At 41.8% G+C, this 12,376-nt stretch overlaps 1 protein-coding gene across 1 annotated transcript; it reads left to right on the forward strand.

Annotated features, from left to right (window-relative positions):
* Nucleotides 1-110: 110 nt before the first annotated feature.
* On the forward strand, nucleotides 111-8,988 carry LOC109882407 (GTPase IMAP family member 4-like). Its single transcript, XM_031811184.1, has 3 exons — nucleotides 111-258; nucleotides 2,547-2,585; nucleotides 7,088-8,988. The coding sequence occupies exons 1-3, from the start codon at nucleotides 243-245 to the stop codon at nucleotides 7,915-7,917; spliced, it is 885 nt and encodes a 294-aa protein (XP_031667044.1). The 5' UTR covers nucleotides 111-242; the 3' UTR covers nucleotides 7,918-8,988.
* Nucleotides 8,989-12,376: the final 3,388 nt, after the last annotated feature.

Raw genomic sequence — 12,376 nt, forward strand, 5'->3', positions numbered from 1 at the left:
ACACACACACACACACACACACACACACACACACACACACACACACACACACACACACACAGACACACAGACACACATACACACACACACACACACACACAACGTTAAAAGACGACTGAAGAGTTGGATCTGAGATCATTCTTTGTCTTCACGTCCAACTAACCAGAGTTTCATTGAGGACTGGAGCTGATGAACTACAGAACACAGCTTTTCTAAGTACATTCAGGAAGAAGAGAAGGAAAATGTCAGATGAGAACGGTAAGAAAGTTCATTCACAAATTTATTCACAAATCTTTCTAAATTAAAATATGAACACATTTCAAGCATCAACACCATAAAGATGTAATAGCATTTTTTTAAACTAGGCAAGTCAGTTAAGAACAAATGCTTATTTTCTGTGACAGCCTAGGAACAGTGGATTAACTGCCTTGTTCAGGGGCAGAACGACAAATGTGTACCTTGTCAGCTCGGGGATTTGATCTCGCAACCTTTCGGTTACTAGTCCAACGCTCTGACCACTAGGCCACGGATCCAATAAGTGGATCAAGGGGAATTTGGAAAAACACAACTTTCACTGTTGAACGGTAAAAAAAGAAAAGAAGATTAGACCACCTGTTCTTACTGAGTCTAAATGATTAGACCACCTGTTCTTACCGAGTCTAAATGATTAGACCACCTGTTCTTACTGAGTTTAAATGATTAGACCACCTGTTCTTACTGAGTCTAAATGATTAGACCACCTGTTCTTACTGAGTTTAAATGATTAGACCACCTGTTCTTACTGAGTTTAAATGATTAGACCACCTGTTCTTACTGAGTTTAAATGATTAGACCACCTGTTCTTACTGAGTTTAAATGATTAGACCACCTGTTCTTACTGAGTTTAAATGATTAGACCACCTGTTCTTACTGAATTTAAATGATTAGACCACCTGCTCTTACTGAGTTTAAATGATTAGACCACCTGTTCTTACTGAGTTTAAATGATTAGACCACCTGTTCTTACTGAGTTTAAATGTTTAGACCACCTGTTCTTACTGAGTTTAAATGATTAGACCACCTGTTCTTACTGAGTTTAAATGATTAGACCACCTGTTCTTACTGAGTTTAAATGATTAGACCACCTGTTCTTACTGAGTTTAAATGATTAGACCACCTGTTCTTACTGAGTTTAAATGATTAGACCACCTGTTCTTACTGAGTTTAAATGATTAGACCACCTGTTCTTACTGAGTTTAAATGATTAGACCACCTGTTCTTACTGAGTTTAAATGATTAGACCACCTGTTCTTACTGAGTCTAAATGATTAGACCACCTGTTCTTACTGAGTTTAAATGATTAGACCACCTGTTCTTACTGAGTCTAAATGATTAGACCACATTATAGCATAATTATAAACTGTGTGGTTCGAGCCCTGAATGCTGATTGGCTGAAAACCGTGTACCACCGGTATGACAACATTTACTTTTATTGTTCATTGTTGATAACCATTTTATAATGGCAGTAAGACACCTCCAGAATGTGTGGTATATGGCCAATATACCATGGCTAAGGGCTGCTCTTATGCATGACGCAAAGCAGTTGTTTTTCAATGTTTGAGTTTGCTGCAACTCTCTGCTGCTAGGACATTGTAGTCAGAGATTATTTTCACAACAGACAAGCGAGTGCCCAAGCAACCACGGTAATGGCCTCTCCCGCGGTAATGGCCCGTCCCGCGGTAATGGCCCGTCCCGCGGTAATGGCCCGTCCCGCGGTAATGGCATCAATTTAAGTAACATAAAATAACCCCATCAAAATCCGTAAGTGTGCTACTTTTGGTGATGTAGTGTATGTGGACACCCTTTCAAATGAGTTGATTTATCTGTCCCTGGTTGCAACACTCACTACCGAGATCCAAACTGCCTCTGAAATAGCTCTAGCTCTGCTACCTTCCACTGCAGATGCAGAAGGCCGATATCGGGGATGTGGTAAATTGAGACACAGCCCATTCAAAATAAAAACCCATCTCTATCTTAAACTGACGATTTTGATGGGATGTTTTTATTGTGTTCCTTAGATTGACGCACTGGTGAATCAAGACTCTTTAGGATTTAAAGCCTACTGATTCTGTGAGCTCCAAGCCTCACGCAACCACAGCATGTCGGATAAAGCAATTTCACAAAATAAATATTGTCCTTTGTGTGTCCTAATAATTTCATAAAACAGTGCGCTTAAAGCATCAGCTCAGTGCAAATAGTTGATTTTATTAATACACATAGGTTGTGTCTTTATGTGGAAAAAATACAATCAAGAATTCAATTCCCACGAGTGTAGAGCGTTAAGGTCAACAGCATCATGAACTCTAGCAAGTATCAGGTCATGGTAGCCAAAAGCCTGGTTGCCTCTGCCAAGAGGTTGAAATTAGTGTAAGGGGTGAACAATACGTAATATGTAATGTGATTCACAAATAAATAAAAAATGTTTGAAAAATGCAATTAAATAAGTAAAACTATACAGGATTTCAATCTGAACCTGAATATATTACTTTATTGTATGTCTTCTACAGCTCATTTACTTTCAGAGGAAGAAGAGACATCCGGTGTTGGTGAGTATGTCTTGATTCCTTTATGGTCAGAAAGATTCTGAGAATTCACAGGGAAAGCCAACAAATGCACAGAAATCCAGATCATATTTCATTATTCTGTCATAATTAATAAACATAAATAAAAACAGTGCCCCCTAGTTTCAAGAGTTAAACAAACCTGCTCCCCATCATTACACACCTTCTCCCCATCATTAAATACATCTGCTCCCCATCATTAAATACACCTGCTCCCCATCATTAAATACATCTGCTCCCCATCATTAAATACACCTGCTCCCCATCATTAAATACATCTGCTCCCCATCATTAAATACACCTGCTCCCCATCATTAAATACACCTGCTCCCCATCATTAAACACATCTGCTCCCCATCATTACACACATCTGCTCCCCATCATTACACACATCTGCTCCCCATCATTAAACACATCTTCTCCCCATCATTAAACACATCTGCTCCCCATCATTACACACATCTGCTCCCCATCATTACACACATCTGCTCCCCATCATTACACACATCTGCTCCCCATCATTACACACATCTGCTCCCCATCATTACACACACCTGCTCCCCATCATTAAACACATCTGCTCCCCATCATTACACACATCTGCTCCCCATCATTAAACACACCTACTCCCCATCATTAAATACACCTGCTCCCCATCATTAAATACATCTGCTCCCCATCATTAAACACACCTGCTCCCCATCATTAAACACATCTGCTCCCCATCATTAAACACATCTGCTCCCCATCATTAAACACATCTGCTCCCCATCATTACACACATCTGCTCTCCATCATTACACACATCTGCTCCCCATCATTAAACACATCTGCTCCCCATCATTAAACACATCTGCTCCCCATCATTACACACATCTGCTCCCCATCATTAAACACATCTGCTCCCCATCATTAAATACCTCTTCTCCCCATCATTAAATACATCTGCTCCCCATCATTAAATACACCTGCTCCCCATCATTAAATACACCTAATCCCCATCATTAAATACACCTGCTCCCCATCATTACACACATCTGCTCCCCATCATTAAATACATCTGCTCCCCATCATTAAATACATCTGCTCCCCATCATTAAACACATCTGCTCCCCATCATTAAATACACCTTCTCCCCATCATTAAATACATCTGCTCCCCATCATTACAAACCTGCTCCCCATCATTAAACACATCTGCTCCCCATCATTAAACACACCTACTCCCCATCATTACACACATCTGCTCCCCATCATTACAAACCTGCTCCCCATCATTACAAACCTGCTCCCCATCATTACACACATCTGCTCCCCATCATTACACACCTTCTCCCCATCATTACACACCTTCTCCCCATTATTACACACCTTCTCCCCATCATTAAATACAACTACTCCCCATCATTACACACATCTGCTCCCCATTATTAAACACACCTGCTCCCCATCATTAAACACACCTACTCCCCATCATTACACACCTGCTCCCCATCATTACACACACCTGCTCCCCATCATTAAACACACCTGCTCCCCATCATTACACACCTTCTCCCCATCATTAAATACAACTACTCCCCATCATTAAACACACATCTGCTCCCCATCATTACACACATCTGCTCCCCATCATTACACACATTTGCTCCCCATCATTAAACACATCTGCTCCCCATCATTACACACAACTGCTCCCCATCATTACACACATCTGCTCCCCATCATTACACACATCTGCTCCACATCATTACACACATCTGCTCCCCATCATTAAACACACCTGCTCCCCATCATTAAACACACCTTCTCCCCATCATTATACACCTGCTCCCCATCATCACAGACCTGCCCCCATCATTAAACACACCTTCTCCCCATCATTAAATACAACTACTCCCTATCATTAAACACATCTGCTACCCATCATTAAACACATCTGCTCTCCATCATTACACACATCTGCTCCCCATCATTACACACATCTGCCCCCCATCATTACACACATCTGCTCCCCATCATTAAACATACCTGCTCCCCATCATTAAACACACCTTCTCCCCATCATTAAATACACCTGCTCCCCATCATTACACACCCTCTCCCCATCATTAAATACAACTACTCCCTATCATTAAACACATCTGCTACCCATCATTAAACACATCTGCTCTCCATCATTACACACATCTGCTCCCCATCATTACACACATCTGCCCCCCATCATTACACACATCTGCTCCCCATCATTAAACACACCTGCTCCCCATCATTAAACACACCTTCTCCCCATCATTAAATACACCTGCTCCCCATCATTACACACCTTCTCCCCATCATTAAATACAACTACTCCCCATCATTACACACATCTGCTCCCCATCATTACACACATCTGCTCCCCATCATTAAACACACCTGCTCCCCATCATTATACACCTGCCCCCCCCATCATTATACACCTACTCCCCATCATTACACACACCTTCTCCCCATCATTACACACATCTGCTCCCCATCATTACACACATCTGCTCCGCATCATTAAACAGACCTGCTCCCCATCTTTAAACACATCTGCTCCCCATCATTAAACACACCTGCTGCCCATCATTAAACACACCTGCTCCCCATCATTAAACACATCTGCTCCCCATCATTAAATACACCTGCTCCCCATGATTATACACCTGCTCCCCATCATTAAGCACACCTGCTCCCCATCATTACACACCTGCTCCCCATCATTAAACACACCTGCTCCCCATCATTATACACCTGCCCCCCCATCATTATACACCTGCTCCCCATCATTACACAAACCTGCCCCCATCATTACACACCTGCTCCCCATCATTAAACACACCTGCTCCCCATCATTACACACCTGCTCCCCATCATTAAACACACCTGCTCCCCATCATTACACACCTTCTCCCCATCATTACACAAACCTGCCCCCCCATCATTACACAAACCTGCCCCCCATCATTACACACACCTGCTCCCCATCATTACACAAACCTGCTCCCCATTATTATACACCTGCCCCCCCATCATTATACACCTGCCCCCCATCATTATACACCTGCCCCCCATCATTACACACCTGGACTTCATCATCACTTTGATTACCTTCCCTTTATTTATCCCTCAGTAGCCTCAGTCATCAGGCAGTTGTTACGGCTGTGTACGGGAGGCGAAGTCAGGTGCAGGAGAGCAGAGTACATTTAACAGGTGCACTTTTATTCCGGTCAAGAAGAGGCACAAAATGACATCAATGTGCCCAAAAGAAAACATGGAACATGTACAAAAGTAGAGCGCGTAACAATAAGCAATTACTCACAAAGACATGATGGGGAACAGAGGACTAAATACATGTAGATTGATTGGGGAATGAAAACAGGTGTTGAACAAGACAAAACAAATGGACATATGAGAAATGGAGCGGCGATGGCTAGAAAGCCGGTGACGTCGATCACCGAACGCCGCCTGAACAAGGAGAGGAGCCGACTTCGGCGGAAGTCGTGACGACAAACATCCAATTGAAGCCAACTAATGCATGTAGGGCAGAATTGGGCCGCTTTCCAGTGCTAACAGCAGTATTGGTTTGTTTTCATGTTCAGTACTGTTTTGTTCATCGTATGCTTATTAAACTCTCTTTCTGCACCTGCTTCCTGACTCACTGCGTATACGTCACAGTTCTAATATTCATACATTTCTTAATTCCATTATTTTACTTTTAGATTTGTGTGAATTGTTAGATACTGTGTTGGAGATAGAAACACAAGCATTTCACTACACCCACAATAACAACTGCTAAATATGTGTGTGTGACCAATAACATCTGTTAAATATGGACCAATAACATCTGTTAAATATGTGTATGGACCAATAACATCTGTTAAATATGTGCATGTGACCAATAACATCTGTTAAATATGGACCAATAACATCTGTTAAATATGTGCATGTGACCAATAACATCTGTTAAATATGGACCAATAACATCTGTTAAATATGGACCAATAACATCTGTTAAATATGGACCAATAACATCTGTTAAATATGTGTATGTGACCAATAACATCTGATAAATATGGACCAATAACATCTGTTAAATATGGACCAATAACATCTGTTAAATATGGACCAATAACATCTGTTAAATATGGACCAATAACATCTGTTAAATATGTGTATGTGACCAATAACATCTGATAAATATGGACCAATAACATCTGTTAAATATGTGTATGGACCAATAACATCTGTTAAATATGTGTATGGACCAATAACATTTGATAAATATGGACCAATAACATCTGTTAAATATGTGTATGGACCAATAACATCTGTTAAATATGTGCATGTGACCAATAACATTTGATTTGATTTGACATTATTAGTAAATTATGTGAATTTGAGTCTAATTTAATGAATTGAGTAACTGATAATGAAACTGCATTACATTTTGTTTTTCCACAGGTTTTGTGCAGCCAGCTGATCTGAGGATAGTTATGATAGGGAAGACTGGAGCAGGGAAGAGTGCAACAGGAAACACCATCCTGGGGAAAACTGTGTTTATTTCAAAGTCAAGTCCAAATCCAGTGACTAAACAGTGTGAGAAACAAAGTGGAGTGGTGAATGGGAAGAAGATTGATGTCATCGACACTCCTGGGATCGATGACATATCATTGACAGAAACAGATTTGATTGACAAAATACGTGAATCGTTTCAGAGACCAGATAAAGTCGAAATAGAGAGATGCATCAAGATGTCAGTCCCAGGACCCCATGTGTTCCTGCTGGTGATCAGACTGGATAGATACACAGAGGAGCAAAGAAAAGCAGTGAAGTACATCCAGGACAACTATGGAAAAGGGGCCTCAGACTACACTATGGTATTATTCACTGGTGTAGATCAGCTGGATAACACAACAGTAGAGGATTTTCTGAAGGAGAGTAAGAGTCTTCAGACACTGGTCAACAGCTGTGGAAGGAGATATCATGTCTTCAACAACAGAGAGAAGAGAGACTGTACTCAGGTCAGAGATCTGCTGAAGAAGATAGACAATATGGTGAAGTTCAACGGACACTACACCAATGAGATGTATCAGAAGGCTCAGAAAGAGATCAGGAACAGTCAGTTGAAGGAGATGGGTAAACAAGCAGCTATAGTAGCTGGCTGCACAACTACAGGAGTAGGATTAGGTCTTCTTGCAGCCCCAGTAAAAGCTATAGTTGGAGGGATAGTGATAGCAGGAGGAGCAGCAACAGCTATAGCCGGAGGGATAACACAACTTGTAAATAATTAACTGCAGGGTTAGTGTCTGTAAATACGGCCTGAAGGACCAAGCTATAGCCGGAGGGATAACACAACTTGTAAATAATTAACTGCAGGGTTAGTGTCTGTAAATAAGGCCTGAAGGACCAAGCTATAGTTGGAGGGATAGTGATAGCAGGAGGAGCAGCAACATAATAAGGCCTGAAGGACCAAGCTATAGTTGGAGGGATAGTGATAGCAGGAGGAGCAGCAACATAATAAGGCCTGAAGGACCAAGCTATAGCCGGAGGGATAGTGATAGCAGGAGGAGCAGCAACATAATAAGGCCTGAAGGACCAAGCTATAGTTGGAGGGATAGTGATAGCAGGAGGAGCAGCAACATAATAAGGCCTGACGGACCAAGCTATAGTTGGAGGGATAGTGATAGCAGGAGGAGCAGCAACATAATAAGGCCTGAAGGACCAAGCTATAGCCGGAGGGATAGTGATAGCAGGAGGAGCAGCAACATAATAAGGCCTGAAGGACCAAGCTATAGCCGGAGGGATAGTGATAGCAGGAGGAGCAGCAACATAATAAGGCCTGAAGGACCAAGCTATAGTTGGAGGGATAGTGATAGCAGGAGGAGCAGCAACATAATAAGGCCTGAAGGACCAACATGATTATTGCTTTTCCTTTGTCAGATGTATTATTTCTTTGATATGGTTTGACCTTTAACCTCGTGTGGTTATGTCACTGCACACTGCATTTAACCAAATGACTAAATCATTCATTGAAGTTATTAAGTTAATTATTGTTTTACTTCACATAAAGGAAGAAGTGTGACACAGTACATACCTATTGTGCTGAAGCATCTCTGTAATCATGGTTGTAATCTAGTTTAATGTGCTGCTCACTAATCACATTTATTTATTGTCTTTTGTTATGTCCTTTAAACATGCTGTTAGGTAGTGATGGGCACTGATATGGAACATCTATATCGACGTCAGTTGTATTGTTTCTATCCTACCCAACCAGTTGTATTGTTTCTAACCTACCCAACCAGTTGTATTGTTTCTAACCTACCCAACCAGTTGTACTGTTTCTAACCTACCCAACCAGTTGTATTGTTTCTAACCTACCCAACCAGTTGTATTGTTTCTAACCTACCCAACCAGTTGTATTGTTTCTAACCTACCCAACCAGTTGTATTGTTTCTAACCTACCCAACCAGTTGTACTGTTTCTAACCTACCCAACCAGTTGTACTGTTTCTAACCTACCCAACCAGTTGTACTGTTTCTAACCTACCCAACCAGTTGTACTGTTTCTAACCTACCCAACCAGTTGTACTGTTTCTAACCTAACCAACCAGTTGTGTTGTTTCTAACCTACCCAACCAGTTGTACTGTTTCTAACCTACCCAACCAGTTGTACTGTTTCTAACCTACCCAACCAGTTGTACTGTTTCTAACCTACCCAACCAGTTGTACTGTTTCTAACCTACCCAACCAGTTGTGTTGTTTCTAACCTACCCAACCAGTTGTACTGTTTCTAACCTACCCAACCAGTTGTACTGTTTCTAACCTACCCAACCAGTTGTGTTGTTTCTAACCTACCCAACCAGTTGTACTGTTTCTAACCTACCCAACCAGTTGTACTGTTTCTAACCTACCCAACCAGTTGTGTTGTTTCTAACCTACCCAACCAGTTGTACTGTTTCTAACCTACCCAACCAGTTGTACTGTTTCTAACCTACCCAACCAGTTGTGTTGTTTCTAACCTACCCAACCAGTTGTAATGTTTCTAACCTACCCAACCAGTTGTATTGTTTCTGTCCTACCCAACCAGTTGTATTGTTTCTAACCTACCCAACCAGTTGTACTGTTTCTAACCTACCCAACCAGTTGTACTGTTTCTAACCTAACCAACCAGTTGTACTGTTTCTAACCTACCCAACCAGTTGTACTGTTTCTAACCTACCCAACCAGTTGTACTGTTTCTAACCTACCCAACCAGTTGTGTTGTTTCTAACCTACCCAACCAGTTGTACTGTTTCTAACCTACCCAACCAGTTGTACTGTTTCTAACCTACCCAACCAGTTGTACTGTTTCTAACCTACCCAACCAGTTGTGCTGTTTCTAACCTACCCAACCAGTTGTGTTGTTTCTAACCTACCCAACCAGTTGTACTGTTTCTAACCTACCCAACCAGTTGTACTGTTCTATCCTACCCAACCAGTTGTACTGTTTCTAACCTACCCAACCAGTTGTACTGTTTCTAACCTACCCAACCAGTTGTACTGTTTCTAACCTACCCAACCAGTTGTACTGTCTCTAACCTACCCAACCAGTTGTGTTGTTTCTAACCTACCCAACCAGTTGTACTGTTTATAACCTACCCAACCAGTTGTACTGTTTCTAACCTACCCAACCAGTTGTACTGTTTCTAACCTACCCAACCAGTTGTACTGTTTCTAACCTACCCAACCAGTTGTACTGTTTCTAACCTACCCAACCAGTTGTGTTGTTTCTAACCTACCCAACCAGTTGTACTGTTTCTAACCTACCCAACCAGTTGTACTGTTTCTAACCTACCCAACCAGTTGTACTGTTTCTAACCTACCCAACCAGTTGTACTGTTTCTAACCTACCCAACCAGTTGTACTGTTTCTAACCTACCCAACCAGTTGTATTGTTTATAACCTACCCAACCAGTTGTACTGTTTCTAACCTACCCAACCAGTTGTACTGTTTCTAACCTACCCAACCAGTTGTACTGATCCTAACCTACCCAACCAGTTGTATTGTTTCTAACCTACCCAACCAGTTGTACTGATCCTAACCTACCCAACCAGTTGTACTGTTTATAACCTACCCAACCAGTTGTACTGTTTCTAACCTACCCAACCAGTTGTACTGATCCTAACCTACCCAACCAGTTGTACTGTTTCTAACCTACCCAAACAGTTGTACTGTTTCTAACCTACCCAACCAGTTGTACTGTTTCTAACCTACCCAACCAGTTGTACTGTTTCTAACCTACCCAACCAGTTGTACTGATCCTAACCTACCCAACCAGTTGTACTGTTTCTAACCTACCCAACCAGTTGTACTGTTTATAACCTACCCAACCAGTTGTACTGTTTCTAACCTACCCAACCAGTTGTACTGATCCTAACCTACCCAACCAGTTGTACTGTTTCTAACCTACCCAACCAGTTGTACTGTTTCTAACCTACCCAACCAGTTGTACTGTTTCTAACCTACCCAACCAGTTGTACTGTTTCTAACCTACCCAACCAGTTGTACTGATCCTAACCTACCCAACCAGTTGTACTGTTTCTAACCTACCCAACCAGTTGTACTGTTTCTAACCTACGCAACCAGTTGTACTGTTTCTAACCTACCCAACCAGTTGTACTGTTTCTAACCTACCCAACCAGTTGTACTGTTTCTAACCTACCCAACCAGTTGTACTGTTTCTAACCTACCCAACCAGTTGTACTGTTTCTAACCTATGCAACCAGTTGTACTGTTTCTAACCTACCCAACCAGTTGTACTGTTTCTAACCTACGCAACCAGTTGTACTGTTTCTAACCTACGCAACCAGTTGTACTGTTTCTAACCTACCCAACCAGTTGTACTGTTTCTAACCTACCCAACCAGTTGTACTGATCCTAACCTACCCAACCAGTTGTACTGTTTCTAACCTACCCAACCAGTTGTACTGTTTCTAACCTACGCAACCAGTTGTACTGTTTCTAACCTACCCAACCAGTTGTACTGTTTCTAACCTATCCAACCAGTTGTACTGTTTCTAACCTACCCAACCAGTTGTACTGTTTCTAACCTACCCAACCAGTTGTACTGTTTATAACCTACCCAACCAGTTGTACTGTTTATAACCTACCCAACCAGTTGTACTGTTTCTAACCTACCCAACCAGTTGTACTGTTTCTAACCTATCCAACCAGTTGTACTGTTTCTAACCTACCCAACCAGTTGTACTGTTTCTAACCTACCCAACCAGTTGTACTGATCCTAACCTACCCAACCAGTTGTACTGTTTCTAACCTACCCAACCAGTTGTACTGTTTCTAACCTACCCAACCAGTTGTACTGATCCTAACCTACCCAACCAGTTGTACTGTTTCTAACCTACCCAACCAGTTGTACTGTTTCTAACCTACCCAACCAGTTGTACTGTTTCTAACCTACCCAACCAGTTGTACTGTTTCTAACCTACCCAACCAGTTGTACTGTTTCTAACCTACCCAACCAGTTGTGCTGTTTCTAACCTACCCAACCAGTTGTACTGTTTCTAACCTACCCAACCAGTTGTACTGTTTCTAACCTACCCAACCAGTTGTACTGTTTCTAACCTACCCAACCAGTTGTACTGTTTCTAACCTACCCAACCAGTTGTACTGTTTCTAACCTACCCAACCAGTTGTGTTGTTTCTAACCTACCCAACCAGTTGTACTGTTTATAACCTACCCAACCAGTTGTA

Source organism: Oncorhynchus kisutch, unplaced genomic scaffold (genome assembly GCF_002021735.2).
Source record: "Oncorhynchus kisutch isolate 150728-3 unplaced genomic scaffold, Okis_V2 Okis01b-Okis20b_hom, whole genome shotgun sequence".
Lineage (NCBI taxonomy): Eukaryota > Metazoa > Chordata > Actinopteri > Salmoniformes > Salmonidae > Oncorhynchus > Oncorhynchus kisutch.